This window comes from Pleurodeles waltl, chromosome 9, assembly GCF_031143425.1.
Source record: "Pleurodeles waltl isolate 20211129_DDA chromosome 9, aPleWal1.hap1.20221129, whole genome shotgun sequence".
NCBI classification, from domain to species: domain Eukaryota; kingdom Metazoa; phylum Chordata; class Amphibia; order Caudata; family Salamandridae; genus Pleurodeles; species Pleurodeles waltl.
The window spans coordinates 471,082,329-471,104,258 of NC_090448.1; the positions used below are offsets into that span (position 1 = coordinate 471,082,329).

General features: G+C 46.9%; 1 protein-coding gene across 1 annotated transcript in view; it reads left to right on the forward strand.

Moving 5' to 3' along the window:
• The window catches only part of CDC42BPB (CDC42 binding protein kinase beta), a 903,752-nt gene that overhangs the window by 440,781 nt on the left and 441,041 nt on the right, over positions 1 to 21,930 (forward strand). Inside the window, exons 17-18 of the mRNA XM_069207298.1 lie at positions 9,328 to 9,452; positions 11,235 to 11,340. Coding sequence (XP_069063399.1) covers positions 9,328 to 9,452; positions 11,235 to 11,340 — 231 coding nt within the window. The remainder of the gene's footprint in view (positions 1 to 9,327; positions 9,453 to 11,234; positions 11,341 to 21,930) is intronic.

Genomic DNA, 21,930 nt, shown 5'->3' on the forward strand with positions numbered 1-21,930 from the left:
CAGGTAGCCAATGGCTCCAGCGCCAGGGCAAACAACCACAGGGACCGAGGACAGCTCTGTCTTGTGCCCCTGTATAAGGGGCAGGATGTCACCCCGTTGACCCTCGCATGTGCTCATGGGCCGCTGTACAACAGTTAGATGCATGTACAGAAATGAGGGCCAAAGCCCATTTTCCCGTCAAGTTCTAGCCAGCCGCTTCCTCTGCCCCCGGGGCACCTGTTGTATGCAAGATCCCATACAGGCGCCTCAGATTCAGTCTGGTGTTCCTATGCGGCCTGAAACCTGTTTGGTCACCATGGATCAAGAAGCTCATTATCCGCCTAAGTCTATTCACCAGTATTTTAGCTGACACCTTAACCTCAAGGTTTAACAGCGATAAGGGTTGGTATGAGCCACATTCAGTGTGTGGCTTGCCATCCTTATGTAATACTACAATGGTTGCCATTCTTTGTTCCAGTGGCAATGTCCCCTCCACTCTGTCTTCCCGAAACATCGCCAACATTTGCAGCGCTACAATATTCACCATGCACTTGTAGAGCTGTACCCGCAGACCATGAGGGCCCACTGTCTTCCCTGACCGTGTCTCCATGATTGCCCCTTGTACCTCCTCCACAGTTATGTCCTGGTCCAGCGCCTCCCTGTCTTCTGCATGGAGCTCCACCAGCGGAAGTTCTCCAAGGAGTTCGATGCAATCCGCATATGTGTGGGGCCATCTCAGAGGAATATATTTGTTGATAGTAGGTGGCAAAGGCTCCAGCATTGGTGTGCCCAGTGACATGTCGCCCACCTGCCTCATCCCTTAGCTCAGCTACCCAGTTCCTTTCCCGGTCTCTTCTTTCCAACCAGGCCAAAAGCTTATACACCTTGTCTCCTACGTCATACAAATGCCGCTGAGTGGCCAAAGCGTGAGTGCGTGCCTTATTGCCTGCTAGGTCCCTCAGCTCCTGTTGCTTAAATCTCCTCCTCTATCGCCTCACACTGAAGACGCCGCTCCTTTCTTTACCCTCCCATTAACACCTACACTTGCTCTCTAATGACCGTCTTAAAGACCTCCCAGAGTACACCTGCCGAGGTCACACTTCCTACGAAATATCACTTAGTTCCCTCTCGTATCCTTTCGGGGAAATAATTCTCTTTTAAGTACCATGGGTTTATTCTGGGTGGCAGTCCTGTGACTCTGACTGTCCTAAGCAGTGTGGCTATCACCGGGGATTGGTCTGATATGCCCTGCACTAGATGTGTCACCCCCTGAAAGTGCCCAGCCCCTAAGTGATGTGTGAAAAGGTAGTCAATTTGTGAGAAGCTCCTATGGGCCCCAGATAAGAATGTAAATTGTCTCTCGTGTGGTCCATCGAGTCTGCAAAGGACCTCAAACTGCCAGCACCCCAATCCCCCCTTCTCTATCTCTAAAGATCCTGTCCAGAGCCAAGTCCATAATATCATTCATGTCTCCCCAAGGTATAAGGATGCCAGGGGTAAGTCTAGTCGCATGGCCCCAAGCACCGACAGGGTATCTGTTTGTAGCTTCGGAGGCACATATACAGAGCAGAGATTTAAAGGCTGGGCCTTTCCAGGTGCCTGTCTGGCCAAATAAGTCCGCCTTCACCAGACCCGGGGCAAAAGGTGCAGATTTTTTAAGCAAGATACCCACTTTCCTGGAATTTGAGGTGAACCCAGCATGTGCCACCAGACGATAGCCCATTCGATTTAATGCCCTGCATTGGTTGCCCTGTAAATGTGTTTCTTGTATGAGGGCCACGTCCAGTGCATGCCTGCGGAGGAAGTGTAGGGCCCTTGTCTGTTTAATTTTATTGCCCAGGCTGTTGAAGTTCCACGTCATGACTTTCAAGGGCTGGGGCCTAACGGTCGTCATAATGTACCTGTCAATGCAGTGGCGTCTGCGAGTGCCTGACCCCATGTACCATCCATCTCCTCCACCCTTCTCTTTGGGGTCTCCCTACCTTTCTTTGTGTTAAGTGTTGTGAGCAGAACTTAAAAAGCTTATTAGCGGGCCTCAAACAACTGCGCCCTTGAACTCCCAAACAACACCCCTCCCTCCCTGCTACCCTGCAGAGTAGGCCCAAAACTGACAGCCCTCCCCCCCCAACTTGGAGAGTACCAGTCGCCCCAACTGTAACATTAAATGCGGTACGGGTTGGCTTGCTCCTCCCAGACGGGTCACATGCTGTCTCAAATATATTCATCCCTTTCTTAAAATTGTAGTACATAAAGTATCCTACTTAACACTTATAAAGCTAGAGTCGCTCACCGCTGCCCTTCCGGAGGGGAGGGTGCAGTTCCTGCGCACAATTTTGCACAGTACATGGCACTTCAAGCCCACCTCCTGACTCTGGTCCCCCCCGCCCACAATCCCTTTGCACCCTCTTATGTTCCACCCATAGTCAGTGGATGAGTGAGTCCACCACCCTGGAATCAAAGTCCGGATCCTTCCAGTATCACTTCACTTCCTTTGCGCCATTGACAGAATGGTGCAGTTAACTTTAAGGGTGATTGTCCGATCGTTGCGCCTTTGAGCGCCCTCTTGCCTTGCCTTTCCTGTCACGCTGTCCTACTGGGCACCAGCCCTCTATCCATTCCCAGGCCTCTTCCAACGGTGAGAAGAACCAGGGTTTGTCCTCTGCCAGTACACAAAGCTTCTCTGGAAAAAGCATAATATATTTCAGTTCTTTTGCTCTTAGGACTTTCTTTACTTCATAAAAGCTATGTCACTGTTTCTGAACCTGGAGGGCTAAGTCAGGGAAAAAATTTACAATGGCATTGTCCAGATGCTGTTCCCCATGCGTACAGGCAGCTTTTAAGTATAGCGTTGCGATCTCTGTGATTCAAATTTCTTGCTATAATTGTTCTTGGGGGAGCCCCAGGCTTCGGTGGTGGAATATGCACCCTATACCCCCTCTCTGCTGAAAAAAAAAATTTGATAGGCACTTTGGACGGAGGGTGTTGACGATGAGGTCCTCCACAAAGAGATCCACGCTAGGCCCCTCCGCCCCTTCTGGAACCCCGACTACTCTGATATTATTTCTCCCCGCCCTACCTTCGTGGTCTTCCAGTCTGGCAGCAATCACCACATTGTGCCTCGTGAGGTATTGTACTTGTTATTCCAGTTTCTTAGAAGTGGCCTGCAGTGCCTGAATATCAGTCTCCACCATCAACACCTTGTTGGATATTTTTTGGAGGTCCTCTCGTAGAAAGGAGACGGCATCTGTCACAGCATCCAATTTAGGCTCCAGCGTGCTTTCAAGTCTAATATCACCAGCATGATGACGCTCAGCGAAGGCTCCCCTTCGTCTGATGTAGCCAGTTTTGGCACATTGCATGGAGGGTGCTGTTTTTGTATTGCATATTTTATTAGATTACGTTGGGGCCAGGCCTTTTGGTTTCATCTTGACGCACAGAGGAACGTCTTTGCTGTCCCCCTGATCTCTCCCCGCTCATAGCCGGCTCTCCCCCGCAGTCCTTTAAGGCTGTCCGACTCACTGTCTAATGGAGCCCTCTGCTCAGGCTCCACCGGCCACTGCACTCACCCCTACTCGACGTGGAGTCTTATGCAGGCTCATGGAGGCTCAAACCTGTCCCTCTCTTGAAGGCCTTAGGCAGCAAGCTGCTGAAGAGTCCAAAGGCAAGAAAAATGGAACACATAGGGTCTATTGGGAAGATGGACTCCTGTACACTGAGGCAAGAGATCCCAAACCTGGTGCCACTAGGAGAGTGGTAGTGCCTCAGGGGTTCAGAGAGTTTATTCTGACCTTAGCCCATGATATTCCCCTTGCTGGGCATTTGGGACAAACCAAGACGTGGGAGAGGTTAGTCAACCACTTCTACTGGCCCAACATGTCCCAGAAGGTTAAGGAGTTTTGCACCTCCTGTACCACCTGTCAAGCCAGTGGTAAGACAGGTGGGCATCCAAAGGCCCCCCTCATTCCACTTCCAGTGGTGGGGGTCCCCTTTGAAAGAGTGGGTGTGGACATAGTGGGTCCACTTGAACCTCCCACAGCCTCAGGAAATATGTACATCCTAGTAGTAGTGGATCATGCTACTAGGTATCCTGAAGCTATTCCCCTTAGGTCGACTACTGCCCCTGCAGTAGCCAAGGCCCTCATTGGTATCTTTACCAGAGTGGGCTTCCCTAAGGAGGTGGTGTCTGACAGAGGTACCAACTTCATGTCAGCATACCTGAAACACATGTGGAATGAGTGTGGAGTGACTTATAAATTCACTACACCCTATCATCCACAAACTAATGGCCTTGTTGAGAGATTCAACAAGACATTAAAGGGCATGATCATGGGGCTCCCAGAAAAACTCAAAAGGAGATGGGATGTCCTCTTGCCAAGTCTGCTTTTCGCTTACAGAGAGGTGCCTCAGAAGGGAGTAGGGTTCTCACCCTTTGAACTTCTGTTTGGCCACCCTGTAAGGGGACCACTAGCTCTTGTGAAAGAAGGCTGGGAGAGACCTCTTCATGAGCCTAAACAAGACATAGTGGACTATGTACTTGGCCTTCGCTCAAGGATGGCAGAGTACATGGAAAAGGCAAGCAAAAACCTTGAGGCCAGCCAACAGCTCCAGAAGTTTTGGTATGACCAAAAGGCTGCACTGGTTGAATTTCAACCAGGGCAGAAAGTCTGGGTTTTGGAGCCTGTGGCTCCCAGGGCACCTCAGGACAAATGGAGTGGCCCTTACCCAGTGCTAGAGAGGAAGAGTCAGGTCACCTACCTGGTAGACCTGGGCACAAGCAGGAGCCCCAAGAGGGTGATCCATGTGAACCGCCTTAAGCTCTTCCATGACAGGGCTGATGTAAATCTGTTAATGGTAACAGATGAGGATCAGGAAGCTGAGAGTGAACCTCTCCCTGATCTTCTGTCATCAGACCCTAACGATGGCTCAGTAGATGGAGTGATCTATTCAGACACCCTCTCTGGCCAACAGCAAGCTGACTGTAGGAAGGTCCTGCAACAGTTTGCTGATCTCTTTTCCCTAACCCCTGGTCAGACACACATGTGTACCCATGATGTGGACACAGGAGACAGCATGCCTGTCAAAAACAAAATATTCAGACAGTCTGATCAAGTTAAGGAAAGCATCAAGGTGGAAGTCCACAAGATGCTGGAATTGGGAGTAATTGAGTACTCTGACAGCCCCTGGGCTAGCCCAGTGGTCTTAGTCCCCAAACATCACACCAAAGATGGAAAGAGAGAGATGAGGTTTTGTGTGGACTACAGAGAACTTAACTCTGTCACCAAGACAGATGCCCATCCCATTCCTAGAGCTGATGAGCTGATTGATAAATTAGGGGCTGCCAAATTCTTAAGTACCTTTGACTTAACAGCAGGGTACTGGCAAATCAAAATGGCCCCTGGAGCAAAAGAAAAGACAGCATTCTCCACACCTGATGGGCATTATCAGTTCACTGTTATGCCCTTTGGTTTAAAGAATGCCCCTGCCACCTTCCAAAGGTTGGTGAATCAAGTCCTTGCTGGCTTGGAGTCCTTCAGTGCAGCTTATCTTGACGATATTGCTGTCTTTAGCAGGCTGGCAGGATCACCTGGTCCACCTGAAGAAGGTTTTGAAGGCTCTGCAATCTGCAGGCCTCTCTATCAAGGCATCCAAATGCCAGATAGGGCAGGGAATGTGGTTTACTTGGGACACCTTGTAGGTGGAGGCCAAGTTCAGCCACTCCAGCCTAAGATCCAGACTATTCTGGACTGGGCAGCCCCAAAAACCCAGACTCAAGTCAGGGTATTCCTTGGCTTGACTGGGTACTATAGGAGGTTTGTGAAGGGATATGGATCCATTGTGACAGCCCTCTCAGAACTCACCTCCAAGAAAATGCCCAAGAAAGTAAACTGGACTGTAGAATGCCAACAGGCCTTTGACACCCTGAAACAAGCTATGTGCACAGCACCAGTTCTAAAAGCTCCAGATTACTCCAAGCAGTTCATTGTGCAGACAGATGCCTCTGAACATGGGATAGGGGCAGTTTTGTCCCAAACAAATGATGATGGCCTTGACCAGCCTGTTGCTTTCATTAGCAGGAGGTTACTCCCCAGGGAGCAGCGTTGGAGTGCCATTGAGAGGGAGGCCTTTGCTGTGGTTTGGTCCCTGAAGAAGCTGAGACCATACCTCTTTGGTACTCACTTCCTAGTTCAGACTGACCACAGACCTCTCAGATGGCTGATGCAAATGAAAGGTGAAATCCAAAACTGTTGAGGTGGTCCATTTCCCTACAGGAAATGGACTTTATAGTGGAACACAGACCTGGGACTGCCCATGCCAATGCAGATGGCCTTTCCAGGTTCTTCCACTTAGAAAATGAAGGCTCTCTTGGGAAAGGTTAGTCTCATCCTCTTTCGTTTGGGGGGGGGGGGGGTGTGTAAGGAAATGCCTCCTTGGCATAGTTACCCCCTGACTTTTTGCCTTTGCTGATGCTATGTTTTGAATTGAAAGTGTGCTGAGGCCTGCTAACCAGGCCCCAGCACCAGTGTTCTTTCCCTAACCTGTACTTTTGATTCCACAATTGGCACACCCTGGCATCCAGGTAAGTCCCTTGTAACTGGTACCCCTGGTACCAAGGGCCCTGATGCCAGGGAAGGTCTCTAAGGGCTGCAGCATATCTTATGCCACCCTGGGGACCCCTCACTCAGTACAGACACACTGCTTACCAGCTTGTGTGTGCTAGTGAGAACAAAACGAGTACGTCGACATGGCACTCCCCTCAGGGTGCCATGCCAACCTCATACTGCCTATGCAGTATAGATAAGTCACCCCTCTAGTAGGCCTTACAACCCTAAGGCAGGGTGCACTATACCATAGGTGAGGGCACCAGTGCATGAGTACTGTGCCCCTACAGTGTCTAAGCCAAATCTTAGACATTGTAAGTGTAGGGTAGCCATAAGAGTATATGGTCTGGGAGTCTGTCAAACACGGACTCCACAGCACCATAATGGCTACACTGAAAACTGGGAAGTTTGGTATCAAACTTCTCAGCACAATAAATGCACACTGATGCCAGTGTACATTTTATTGTGAAATACACCCCAGAGGGCACCTTAGAGGTGCCCCCTGAAACCTTAACCGACTATCTGTGTAGGCTGACTGGTTCCAGCAGCCTGCCACAACCGAGACATGTTGCTGGCCCCATGGGGAGAGTGCCTTTGTCACTCTGAGGCCAGTAACAAAGCCTGCACTGGGTGGAGATGCTAACACCTCCCCCAGGCAGGAGCTGTAACACCTGGCGGTGAGCCTCAAAGGCTCACCCCTTTGTTCCAGCACCGCAGGACACTCCAGCTAGTGGAGTTGCCCGCCCCCTCCGGCCACGGCCCCCACTTTTGGCGGCAAGGCCGGAGGAAATAATGAGAATAACAAGGAGTCGTCACTGGTCAGTCAGGACAGCCCCTAAGGAGTCCTGAGCTGAAGTGACTCTAACTTTTAGAAATCCTCCATCTTGCAGATGGAGGATTCCCCAATAGGATTAGGGATGTGACCCCCTCCCCTTGGGAGGAGGCACAAAGAGGGTGTACCCACCCTCAGGGCTAGTAGCCATTGGCTACTGACGCCCCAGACCTAAACACGCCCTTAAATTTAGTATTTAAGGGCTCCCCTGAACCTAAAGAGTTAGATTCCTGCAACTTACAAGAAGAAGAGGACTGCTGAGCTGAAAGACCCCCGCAGAGGAAGAAAAGAAGACACCAACTGCTTTAGCCTCAGACCTACCGGCCTGTCTCCTGCCTTCCAAAGAAACCTGCTCCAGCGACGCTTTCCCAAGGACCAGCGACCTCTGAATCCTCAGAGGACTGCCATGCTTCAAGAAAGACAAGAAACTCCCGAGGACAGCGGCACTGCTCCAAAAGAACTGCAACTTTGTTACAGAGGAGCAGATTTAAAGACCCCTGCAAATCCCCGCAAGAAGCGTGAGACTTGCAACACTGCACCCGGCGACCCCGACTCGACTGGTGGAGAACCAACACCTCAGGGAGGACCCTCCGGCGACTCCGAGACCGTGAGTAACCAAAGTTGTCCCCCCTGAGCCCCCACAGCGACGCCTGCAGAGGTAATCCCGAGGCTCCCCCTGACCGCGACTGCCTGAACCTAAAGTCCCGACGGCTGGAAAAGACCCTGCACCCGCAGCCCCCAGCACCTGAAGGAACGGAACTTCTGTGCAGGAGTGACCCCCAGGAGGCCCTCTCCCTTGCCCAGGTGGTGGCTACCCCGAGGAGCCCCCCCCTTGCCTGCCTGCACCGCTGAAGAGACCCCTTGGTCTCCCATTAAAACCTACAGAGAACCTGACGCTTGTTTACACACTTCACCCGGCCGCCCCCGCGCTGCTGAGGGTGTACTTTTTGTGCTGACTTGTGTCCCCCCCGGTGCCCTACAAAACCCCCCCTGGTCTGCCCTCCGAAGACGCGGGTACTTACCTGCTGGCAGACTGGAACCGGGGCACCCCCTTCTCTCCATTGAAGCCTATGTGTTTTGGGCACCTCTTTGACCTCTGCACCTGACCGGCCCTGAGCTGCTGGTGTGGTAACTTTGGGGTTGCTCTGAACCCCCAACGGTGGGCTACCTTGGACCCAAACCTGAGACTTGTAAGTGATTTACTTACCTGCTAAAACTAACAATAACTTACCTCCCCCAGGAACTGTGAAAATTGCACTGTGTCCACTTTTAAAACAGCTATTTGTGTTTTATGTGAAAAGTATATATGCTACTGTAATTATTCAAAGTTCCTAAAGTACTTACCTGCAATACCTTTCAAATGAGATATTACATGTAGAATTTGAACCTGTGGTTCTTAAAATAAACTAAGAAAATATATTTTTCTATAACAAAACCTATTGGCTGGATTTGTCTCTGAGTGTGTGTTCCTCATTTATTGCCTGTGTGTATGTACAACAAATGCTTAACACTACTCCTTTGATAAGCCTACTGCTCGACCACACTACCACAAAATAGAGCATTAGTATTATCTCTTTTTGCCACTATCTTACCTCTAAGGGGAACCCTTGGACTCTGTGCATGCTATTCCTTACTTTGAAATAGCACATACAGAGCCAACTTCCTACAGTAGTTATTGGTTTTGAAAGTTTTCCTGTAGCATCATCCGAAAATACCCTAAAAATCATGAGCATGCAGCAAAACTGTACCATTGTTTAGCTTTGTGTGCTACATAAGTACATTGTAATCACTACTAAAGATAAGCACAATGGAAACTAAGCAATTAACAACAAAAACTGTTACCTTGTACAGTACACTATTGCATTTGCCACTTTCATACATATTTTATTAAACTTAATACTGTTTTTCCCATTTCAGCTTTGTTCTTTTGTTGATAAACTGACAGCACATAACAGGCAACTTGAAGATGAACTACAAGACCTAGCAGCAAAGAAGGAATCTGTAGCTCACTGGGAAGCCCAGATTGCAGAAATTATTCAGTGGTATGGCATGTTCAAATGTTGACTACACTTCTGAAACTTTTAGTAAACAGCATTTTTCTAATTTTTATAAATGTCACCATAGTTCACTCTACTTTGCATATGTTAACACAAGGTACAAAGTAATAGCATAGCAAGTAATCCCAACTGTGCCAGTAAAGAGAGCTGAGACACTTGTGGTTTATCTATGAACCCACAATCATTAAGGGAAGCTTAAATAAGACTCCTACCTTTTTGTTTCACATTCAGAAGCGTTTGTACCAAATTACATCAGATTGTGTAAAAATAGGTTCCATCTGTGCTGCATCACATTATAATTTCCCTACTGCAGTGCCACGCCTCTCCAGCCTTAAATGTTCACCTGAAATGCTCTCATCGTATTGCCTGGCGCTCTTTTAAGCACATTTAGAGAAAAATCTATGCAAGGTGGCAAACCACGGCCTGGGTGGCAAACTGATTCTTCAACAAAGGCTCTTAACTGTTACCCTGGGTGATGCACTGCAAGCTTCAAGGCTTACAAGATAGTTTTCTAAATACTGACCAAGAAGACCACCTTTGTCAGTATCTGAATCGTTTTGTCAGAAACCAAGTGACTGTTTCTTTTGTTAATGCTAGTTTCCTTATGATTTGTTTGTCTTCTAAAGCACCTATCATCACAAGTGTCTAACAGTTGTATCATCATCATAATGAGCTTTATTACATTTTTACATAAAAATCATAAAAGCATACAGTACATAATAAAGATCATACAATTAAAAAAAACAGACCACAATCAATACATATATAAAAATATTGCAAAACCTCAGTGCAAATTTTCAAATTTAAATTCTCACAATCGTAATAAAAATAATATAGTGGACAAAATAATCAGCAAAACATGACGTAAAAAAATTATGCCCAATTTAGTTCCTACAGTATACATATTTTTAGAACTCTTGTGCGAGTAGCTCTTGAAACCTCATCATGCAAATCCATGTAGCCAAAAGCAGATACAATAGCAGAACAAAATTTCAAAATCACCCTATTTCCCCACTGCTTGCCTAAGGAGAACTGCTGCAGAAATATAGTTATAAAACATCAAACAGATAAACTCAGATTGTAAAAGCTGGAGGAAAAAAAGAGGAGGTCTGCATTGCCGAATATTTAAAAACCTTTACAGAGGCAATTAAAAACATTTCCTTAGTATAACGTAGAGCTTACAAAAAAAACATTACATGTAGCAGGGACTGGGCAGAGAACAAGTCACACAAACAAGGAGCTAAGTTTGAATCATGAAAGGCGTGGCTAGGGTAGGCTACCAAGAGGTGCACAATTCTCAATCTAAATATGATTACATAAAAACACTGGGTGTGGGATAAGTTGTTATTTATATGTGCCTGAAATTTATCAGCATATCAGTATCAGTGGATTGTGCATTTGAAGTACTTCCACCATGCAGTATGCTTGCAAATTTCTACATCAGTCAAGTTGTAATTCGTAAAGAGGAGGGGGGTATGGTGCATTTGTCTGCTTGTCTGTCTGTCCACTTGCCTTTCTGTATGTCTTTGGTAGGTAACATGTTTTTCATATCTGATAGCTATGTGCTATTGAATGTGAGTGTATATTCAGCTTCCCTTGTGGTGGACATTAATTTAGAAATGTAATCTGTAGAGCACAAAAGAATGCTTTTAAAGAAATTTTCAGCGTGCAAAGGGTATCCCAGGGAAACCAATGATGAAGTAAATGTATTTTACTGACATACATGCCTCACTAAGTGACGTAGCTGTGGTTGTGGTTGCTTTCCAGGGTAAGTGATGAAAAGGATGCCCGTGGATACCTTCAGGCTTTGGCCTCAAAGATGACAGAAGAACTTGAGTCTTTGAGAAGCAACAGCTTAGGGTCAAGAACTCTGGTAAGTCATCACCCAGCTTTGTCTAATTTGTCTTGCATGGCTGCTTATATGTGTACCTACATTGATACAACTATTTTATTATTATTATTTTTTTGCATGCAATGAGACACGTTTGAAACAACTCCTCCTGGTATTTCTAAGTGTTGAATCAAATTTTAGTGCATCTTCAGTTTCATTTAAAACAGTGCAGATGGTTTCCATAGCCCAAATTAGACACTTTCTTATGGAAGTGATAGAATAGATAATGTTTTATTTAAATCCAGTATATGGCTGATGCATGCGTCTGGTCTTTATGATGTGTGGCCTTTTTTGATTATTGCCTTACCTATGTTTCAAAACGATTTTTTACTTTGTTAAAAAATCATAACGAAAATGGATTTCGGAGTCTTGTATTTGAATAGTCTCTTTAGTTTTTTTTTTGTTTCATTTTTTAAATTAGTTTTTCAGTAACCGTACAAAAACAGGTACAACAAGGCAATAAGTGCAGTACATTTGCTATCAGTTTGCCAAATAATCATAAAAAGAGAAGAGGTGATTATGCACTGTACTTAGTCAATTCTCAGTCCAGGTTTCCCTCCTTTTGGAACATTTTATCAACAGATTCCTATAGAACATTAGTGCACCTTATCTGTCAGCATATATACTTGTTATCTGATGCCATTACTTAAGTAGTGCCTTTGGAATATTAATTTACAATACTATATTTAGTACATCAATTACATCACATATTTCCAATGAGTAATTGCAGCAGGTCTTTCGCCTGGCACCTTGCTTACATTCTCAACCTCGTGGTTGATTCTCTGTACCTTCTGCATCCGTAGTGACATTTGGAAGCATGAACAGATAACTACGCAAGGGGACCCAAATATCTTTGGGTCTAGATCGTAGAGGCAGCATTTCTGCAGAAAACTCTCATTGATTGTTGCAGTAGATTAGGCTAGTCAGCCATTCCTTAAATTTAGGTGCTCACCTCCTACCCCAGCAATAGGCGACACAGCGCAACACCAGCAGAAGGGCCAGCACCACGACGTTCCTAATGCCTGTCTTAATCTCCTCTGTGTAACACAACAAACAAAAAGGGGGTTAAGTGTCAGGTTGTATCTGATCATTTCTCGCAGTGCAGCTTCTATCTCAGCCCAGTACATCCAGATGGGCCTACATGCCCATGCAAGATGTAGAAAATCAGCCCCAACCATATTGCATAGTTTACATTTGTCACCTGTACACAACACATATTGGTACAACCGCACCGGGGTGTAATATACTCTATGGAGGAATTTTTTGTGTATAATACACAGTCATCTGCCAGAGGCAACGCTCCCTGTAGGTGCACAGCATTTGGCCCATATACCGTCTGTAAGGTCAGAGCCTATACCTGTTTGCCAGCGGGTATACGTGTTTGCTCTCCAATGGGAATGGCCTATAGTTGTGTTGCAAGGTGTAAAATGAAGACTAAGATCTGCGGCATCTCTGCTCAAAGTAATGTGTGTAGGGCATCTAATCTTGGGGTTCCTCAGGAAAGTTTGGATTGACTGCCTTCACATTGTGTTGAATTCTGATGTAGATAAATGTCTTGCGGTGATGCCGTTTCCCCCTCAAAGAAATTAACCCTTGATTTGATCATACCCTCTACATATAGGTCTCTCCATAGCATGCAACCTCGTCTTCAGAGGTCAGTACCTTTGTCCAGCTACATAATGGTACTCCGAACCTGGGAATGTTTGGTTTCAAACATGTCAGAATCATACCCTAATACTGTTGCCAGTATTGATTGTATGATTCCATGCACTCTGGGGGCTCCTTAGAGGACCCCCAGCATTGCTCCTACCAGTCTTCTGGGGTTTTGGAGCCAGCCTGTGCTGCTGCCACCCCACAGACCGGTTTCTGCCCTCCTGCTTCTTAGCCTGCTCAAGCAAAGGAAGGCAGAACAAAGGCTTTCCTTTGGGAGAAGGAGGCAACACCCTCTCTCTTTGGAAATAGGTATTAGATGGCTTGGGAGAGATAGCTTCCCCAAGCCACCAGTATGCTAGAAGGGCACATTTGGTGTCCTCCTTGCATAAACAAGTTTGCACCAGTCCAGAGCCCCCCCCCCCCCGGTCCATGCTCTGGCACAAAACTGAACAATGGAAAGGGGAGTGACCACTCCCTTGTCCATCACCTCCCAAGGGGTGGTGCCCAGAGCTGCTCCAGGTGGCCACTTGATTCTGCCATCTTGAGTCCAAGGTGGGCAGAGGGCCCTGAGAGCATCTGAGTGGCCAGGACAGGCAGGTGACGTCACAGCCCCTCCTGATAGGTGGTCACCCTGCTAGCTGACCAAACTCCCTTCCTGGGCTATTTAGACTCTTCGGATTTGATGTGCAAGATTCCAGCAGAACTCATCTGCATCGTTTACTTCAGCTTCTGGCCACCAGGACTACAATTGGACCCTCCAGGAACCAACAATCTGCAACTCCAGCGACGACTCCAATCTGCAACATTGTTTCTCAGGCTCCTTCCAGCAACTGCAACATTTCCCTGACTGTGCTTCCTCTGAGGGTGACGAGTCTTGAACCTGCACAAGAAGAAAGAAGGAATCTCCCTTGAAGTGAAGGAATCGCTCCCTTCCAGCAGCAGGCTCCAGCTGCAACAAAGTCTGGCTGCGTGGATCTTCTTACCTGCAAAACTGTGTGGATCCTGCAACACAGGTGGTGGTCTGGAGTGGTCCCTTTGTCTTCTGAACCAGTTGTCTCCAAATTGCAAGACGGTAAGCTCTTGTCTGTCCTTGCAGGACAGTACCCTTATGTACAGTGACTTTTGCAGCTACCAAGGCTTGTTTGTTCCTCCTACAAGTGATTTTCAGGCTCCCTGTAGCCCCGGCCTCCAGCACGCTTCTCTGCAAAGCACAATCTCCTGGCTGCTGCTCCAGCGACGTTGAACTCCTTTGTGCTGAGTGGGCATCACTGCCACTCCAGTGCCTGCTGCCTGTGAGTTGCTGGTAGGGGCTGCATTCTCATTCCTCATCCTCCAACTCTTCTCACTGCTGAGGGTCACCTGGGACTCCCCTCCTTGGGTTGAGTCCGCCTGGACCTTGCCGGTTCCTGGCAGCTCTGCAACACTTCATTTGCGACTTTTGCCTTTGCCAAGGCTGCTTGCTGGGTTTTCCAACACCACTGACTGCAACTCTTCTTCTGTCATGGGACATCATCTGCATCACTTCTGGAACTCTACCCCTGCTCTAGGGGTGCACTGCTGACTCTTTGTCTTCACCGTCAACCTGCTCCTGCATCTCCAGAAGAGTGGGTAGTGGCTCCTGCCCCAATCGGACACCCAAGTCGAACTGGACGTGGTCCCCTTCTTTTGCAGGTCCTCTTCTGTCAGGATCCACCTTTGGTTTCTTCCAGTCTTGCTTGGTCCTTTTCCATAGTTTACCTGTGGGTTTGGGGAAAAAACAGGTACTTACCTCTTTTCTCCTGGTCACAGGGGGGGCACATTGGTACTTACCTTTTGGGGTTCCTATTTCCTCCAGCTCCCCTCTACAGATTCCACTTCCTTGTGTTGGGGGACTACCTTTTGCTATGCACTTACTTAGTATATGGTTTGGTCTCCCCCTAGAGTCCTTATTATTTTATATTTTTTTACTGTTTCCTATTGCATTTTATGCTAATCCCTGACTTCAGACGTGTTTATAATAGAGTGTTTAATCACCTCCTGGTGGAGTATTTCCTATACAGTATTTTAGTAATTGAGTTACTCTAGAGAGGCATAGCTTTCTAGACACTGTCTACATCGCACTAATTGGGGATACCAGGTCCTGACTATAAGGTGATAACACCATAGGTGCCCACCACACACCAGGCCATCTTCCTACAACAAGAAAATGAGTAGTTGCACAAGTAGCTAATTATTGGTGTTGCCAATTCACAGGCACTCCTAGCACGCTACGATAGGGCCTCCCAACTGGGATGAGATGGAAGACCTTCTCTAGTATCTCCCAGATGAAAAAGGCAAAAGGGGACACAAAATAGTTTCTGAGGGCGAAACTATTTCAAATAATGCTATTAATTGTGCTGCTGATGCAGCTGATACTGCTGCATTTGCTATTAATACTAGCATCATTATCAGAAGGCATGCTTGGCTCAGATGTTCAGGTTTCAAACCTGAAATCCAACAGGCAGTTCTTAATATGCCTTTTGGCAAAGAACATTAGTTTGGGCAGTTGGTGGACACTACTATAGAAAAGCTGAAAAATGCTTCAGAAAGAGCAAAGGCTGTGGGGACCCTACTCAGCACACCTCAAAGGCATAATTGTTGTTGCTTACAATTCAGGGGAGGCTTCAAACCTTCATCTAATGAGCCCTCCACCTCACAGACTAAGCAAGGCAGACATCGAGGTTCCTTTAAAGGTTCATACAGAGGTGCAAACAAGAAGACAGAGGAAAGGCATCCACCTCTTGAGGATCCACCTCTAATACACGCCAGTGACTACTTACTCCTTCCACTGGCTCACACCTGTCCAGCGAGGGGGGGGTAATGCATTTTTATCAACAGTGGTCCAGTATCACCACAGATCAGTGGGTTCTATCAATTATCCAACATAGTTACTGCCTAGAAATCATTTCTACCCCACCTCATATTCCCTGTCATGTTCATACTCTTTCAAGACCACCTTGCTCCTCTAAAAGAAGAGGTACAATCCCTTTTTCTGAAAGGGGCTATAAATTCAGTTTCCATCTCTCAACAAAGTTTAGGAGTATACTCCCTGTGCTTCCTTATACCAAAAAAGGATAGCTCACAAGACCAATTCTAGATCTCAGACCACTCAATCTATTCATTCTCTCAGTGCATTTCCACATTGTCACTTTCCAAGATGTCATTCCCCTTTTACAGCAGGGATACTTCATGACCGCTCTAGACCTCAAAGATGCATACTTTCCCATTCACCCAGCACACCAGAAGTACCTAAGATTTGTCATTGCGAGATGACAACCACTCCCAGGGTTTTCACAAAGTGTCTTGCAGTAGTTGCGGCATACCTCAGAAGACAACACATACATGTCTTTCCCTACTTGGACAATTGGCTCAAAAGTTAGTACCATCCAGCAATGTCTGCATCATACTCAAACTACAGTAGACCTTTTCCACACTCTGGGGTTCACAATCAACCTTCTCAAATCCCACCTCCAACCTCTACAGATACAGCCCTATCTGGGAGCAGTTTTCAATACTCAGCCTGCTTAGGCATATCCAAACCCAGCTTAAATTAATTCTTTTCAGACTTTCCTTTCACAGCTACAACAAAACCACTCTTACACAGTGACGACAGTGATGGAATTATTAGGGATGATGGCTTCATGTATTGCAATTGTTGCCCATGCCGGACCACACATGTGCCTCTTAGAGCAGTGTCTATCTCGTCAGTGGTCTCAGTCAGAGGGTCATCTCCAAGATCTAGTGCTGCAAGGCTCACTGCTTTCTGCAGTGGTGGAATCCCAGCAAACTTTCCAAGGGTCGGCCCTTTCAAGACCCTGTGCCTCAGGTCACTTGGACTACGGACACATCACATACAGGCTGGGGAGCCCACCTCAAAACCTTTCAATACAACGTTTATGGAATCCAGTTAAACAAACTTCTCACATCAATTATGTGGAGTTACAAGCAGTCTTTCTAGCACTCAAAGGTTTTCTACCTCAACTTTCCCACAAAGTGGTTCTAGTCCGTACAGACAACATGACAGCCATGCGTTATCTGCAGAAATAGGGGGTGGGGGTGAGGCGGGGGGGGGGGCAGTGTCTTCTCAGCTATCTCTTCTTGCCCAGAGAATTTGGAAATGGGTAATTCACCTCCACATTCACTTACTGGCAGAGTATCTCCCAGGGATGGACAACTAGTTTTCAGACAGCCTCAACAGGATGTAGCAACAAGTCTGCGAATGGAACTTCACCCCCAATTACTTTACCTGTACTTTTAGAGGTGTGGGACACCAGAAATAGACCTCTTCGTCACTGCAGAAAATTCAAAATGCCAAAACTTTGCGTCCAGATACCCACACCCTCAGTCCAAGGGCAATGCTGTATGGATGAATTGGTCAGGGATATTTGCTTATGCTTTCCCACCTCTCCCACTCATTCCATCTGTAGCTCACAAAATGAGACAACTATCCTACTATGGTCCTTGTAGCTCCCACATGGGCACGTCAACCTTCGTTCACAGCACTGTTGGATCTGTCGGTGGTACTTCACAAGAAACTCCCCAACAGGCCGGACCTTCTCACTCAGAGTCACGGTCAAATCAGACATCCAGATCCCAAGACTCTCAATCTTGCGATATGGCTCCTGAGGTTATAGAATTTGGTTATCTGAATTCTCCCTTAGAATGTATGGAAATTCGTAGGGAGGCACGTAAACCTACAGCTAGACAGTGTTATGCTGCAAAAGTGAAGCCGTTTGTTTGCTATTGTCAACCTAAACACATTGACCCACCCAAAGCCTCAGTTCAGGACATTGTTTGTTTCCTGTTACGTTTACAAAACGCAAATGTCGCATACTCATCTAATAAACTTCATTTGGGAGCTATAGCTGCTTACCTTCAGAACAGACAACATATCTCTTTATTCAGGATTCCAATTATTAAAGCCTTCATGGAAGGTCTCAAAAGAGTAATTCCGCCCAGGGTTCCCCCATTCCCGTCAGGTAACCTAAATATGGTTCTCACTAGACTCATAGGTCCACCTTTTGAGCCCATGCATTCTTGTTCTTTGCAGTTTCTTTCATGGAATGTAGCCTTCTTGGGTAGCTATCACTACTTTAAGATGTGTAAGTAAACTACAGGCTCTAACGTTATCAGAACCATTCTTCCAATTACAAAAGATAAAGTAGTTCTTACGACAAATCCTAAATTCCTTCCAAAAGTGGTTTCACCATTTCATATTAATCAGTCAGTTGAGTTACCCACTTTTTTCCACCCAATGAAACTCGGTTGCAAAGAGAGCTCTTCACACACTGGACGATAAAAGAGCTCTTATGTATTATATTGGCAGAACTAAACAGTTTATGAAATCCAAACAGCTTTTTGTAGCATTCTTCATGCCTCGTAAAGGAAACCCCATTTAAAAAAAACAGTATACCCAGATGGATAGTCAAGTGTATTCAAACTTGTTATCTTAAAGCTGAAAGACAGTTGCCTAGTACTCCTAGCGCGCATTCCACTATAAAAAAGGGTGCATCTATGGCTTTTTTAGGTAACATTCCAATAGCTGACATTTGTAAAGCTGCTACTTGGCCTACACCACATTAATTTATTTACTAAACATTATTGTGTGGATGTTTTAGGACAGCAACAAGTTCATGTTGGTCAGGCTGTGCTTAGGACACTTTTTCAAACAACTCCAACTCCTACAAGCAAGCCGCCGCTTATTTGCAGGAGGCTGCTGTACAGTTTATGCAAAGCATGTGTATCTACAGCCACACATGCCATTGAATGGAAAATGTTACTTACCCAGTAGACATCTGTTCAGGGCATGTAGTCCTATAGATTCACATGCACCCTCCCTCCTCCCCGGAAGCCTGTAGTTATTCTTGTGACATTCTTATATAAATTTTGTATATATGTAAATACGCCACATGGACATCTCTTTCTTTTACTCACTGTTTATACTCCCTACCTCACCCGCCTGCGGGAAAACAATCTAATAAAGGACTCAATGCCCATGCGTGCATTATCGCCAAGAGGAGGAGTCACTCGATCTTGTGACTCAAAGATTATTCCAACAAAAACAATTTGCCACACTCCAGAACCAACAGTAGATTTAATACACAATTATATTACTTTCTATTATCAACTGTCCCATCATACAATGCATTAGTCAAGTAATAATACATATGGACTGTAGTTAGATATATATTCCATACAATAAGGGTACAATTATAAGCAAACATTCTTGTAGTATGCTACAGTGTTGTTGAGCAACAGTCCCAAATTCCGCCAATCCCGCACCCTACCTAGCTTCCGTCTATAAGCCCCCTAGTTAGGACACAGGGGACGGACCTTTTAATAAGTTCTTCAGGAATACCGTTCCTTTTATGGGGGGGACCGATTTAAATATTCATTCTTAAAACACATCAAACCCACCATACATCAGTGAGGGAGAAGCATGTAGGGACCCTGTATGATAACATATGTAGAAGCCACTGTTGTATATTACAGACGCACCCCCAGTACCCCACAGGTTACGCTGTTTGCCCCCACCACAATCCACCTTATGTCTCAAGCTGTGTCCTAAGTCCTTCCACCAGGGAGTCCAACTCCAGAGATATTGGTTTCCTCCTCAGACCTCAAAACTCCTCCCTTCTGAGGGCAGCGCTTTCAGCCTGGCTCCAGCGCAACATCTTCTCCTTCCAAGAGAGGAGAGATGGGGCATGGGGGGATTTCCAGCATCTCGTCAACTGACGTTTTGCCAACAGCAGAGCCAGGTCCATGAAGTGCATACGTACTTTGGAGGCACGTTTCCGAGGGTCGAGACCCAGGAGGAAATAAGCGGGTGACAATTCTACGGATTCCTCCATGATCTCTGCCAGAGTGACTCCTATTGAATTCCAGTACTGTGTCAGGGACAGACATGACCAAAGCATATGGAGAAGATCAGCGTCCGCTGCGTGGCATCGAGGACAGTGCGCCTTTGTAGTGTGATAGATTCTATTGAGTCTATGTGGAGTGAGAGATGCCCCGTGAAAGAGGTAAAACTGGATTAGCTTAAACAGAGTGTTACCAGATACTTGTGTGGCATATTATAATGAAAAGGACCATTGTAGGAAGCTGGCTCTGTATATACTGCCTCAAAGTGAGAGATAGTGTGCACAGAGTCCAGGGGTTCCCCTTACAGGTTGATAGTGGCAATAATAGATAATACTAATGCTCTGTTTGTGGTAGTGTGGTCGAGCAGTTAGGCTTATCAGAGGGTAGTGTTAAGTATTTGTTGTGACACACACCGGCAATAAATGAGAACACACACTCAAAGACTTAATTCCAGGCCAATAGGTTTTATATAGAAAAATATTCTTTTCTTAATTTATTTTAGAACCGCAAGATTCAGAATTCAAGTAAGTACATAAATTGTAAGGTACTTGGCATAGGTAAGCATAGAACTTTGAATCAAAACAGTAATGTACACAGTTTAGGAGAAAATGGCAAGCTATTTTAAAAGTGGACACAGTGCAAAATTCAACAGTTCCTGGGAGAGGTAAGTACAAGTTAGTTTAGCAGGTAAGTAAAGCACATACAAGTTCAGTCTCCGGGGCATAGGCAGCCCACCATTGAGGGTTCACGTCAACCACAAACACCCAGCACCGGCAACACAGGGCCGGTCAGGTGCAGAGGTCCAAATAACAAAGGCACCTATGGAGACTAGGGGTGCTCCGGTTCCATTCTGCTAGCAGGGAAGTACCTGCGCCCTCAGGGAGCAGACCAGGTGGGTTGTCCCAAACAGGCACAGAAAATACAGTGGCACAGGGGCGGCCGGGTGCATTGTGCCCAGTAGGTGTCGGGTTTTGCTTTAGATCAATGGAGGGACCCGGGGGTCACTCTGGCGATGCAGGCAGGGCACAGGGGGACTTCTCAGGCCAGCCACCAACTGGGCAAAGATGAGGGCCGCCTGCTGGTCACTCCTGCACCCGTAGTTAGTTCCTCTCAGGCTTGTGGGCTGCGGGTGCAGTGCTTCTTCCAGGCGTCCGGTTCTTTGTTACTGGGCAGTCGCGCTCAGGGGAAGCCTCTGGATTCTCTCTGCAAGCTTCACCGTGGGGGTGCAGGGAGGTCGTCTCAGGGTGGCAACGTCGTGGGAGTCGCCTGGGGGACCTCGCTGCAGTTGTTGGTTTCTCTGGACACGCGCCTGGGGCGTCGAGTGCAGAGTGTTGGGGACTCATGCCTCAGGAGTGAGGCTGGAGTCCCTTTAAAAGATGGTTTCTTCTTTGTTGTTTGGACAGAGACGCTGTCCACAGGAGTTTCATGGTCGTTTGGGTTGCAGGGCAGTCCTCTGAATCGGCAGAGGTAGCTGGTCCCGCTGGATGCGTTGCTGTTGCAGGTTCTTTGAATCTGGAGACAGGCTGGTAGGGCTGGGGCCAAAGCAGTTGTCGTCTCCGTCTCCTCTGCGTGGTTTTTAGGTCGCAGTCCTCCTTCTTGTCAGGAATCTGAAGTCCTGGGTTCAGGGTCGCCACTAAATACTGAATTTAGGAGTGTGTTAGGGTCACACCGCAGTAGCTAATGGCTACTGTCCTTGAGGAAGGCTACACATCCCTATCCCTATCCCTATTGGACTAAATCCTCCAAAACAAAATGGAGGATTTTCCAAGGGGGGGGGGGGGAGGAGTCACTACAGCTCTGGTTACCTTAGGGGTGGATCTAGCTGAGGGGGTGACATCTCCTTGTTTTTCTCATTATCTCCCCGGACTTGCTGCCAAAAGTGGGGGCTGTGTCGGGGGGGGGCAACTAGCTGGAGTGCCCTGGGGCATTGGAACACGAAGCTGGAGCCTTTGAGGCTCACTGCTAGGTGTTACAGTTTCTGCAGAGGGGAGGTGTGAAGCACCTCCACCCAGTGCAGACTTTGTTTCTGGCCTCAGAGGG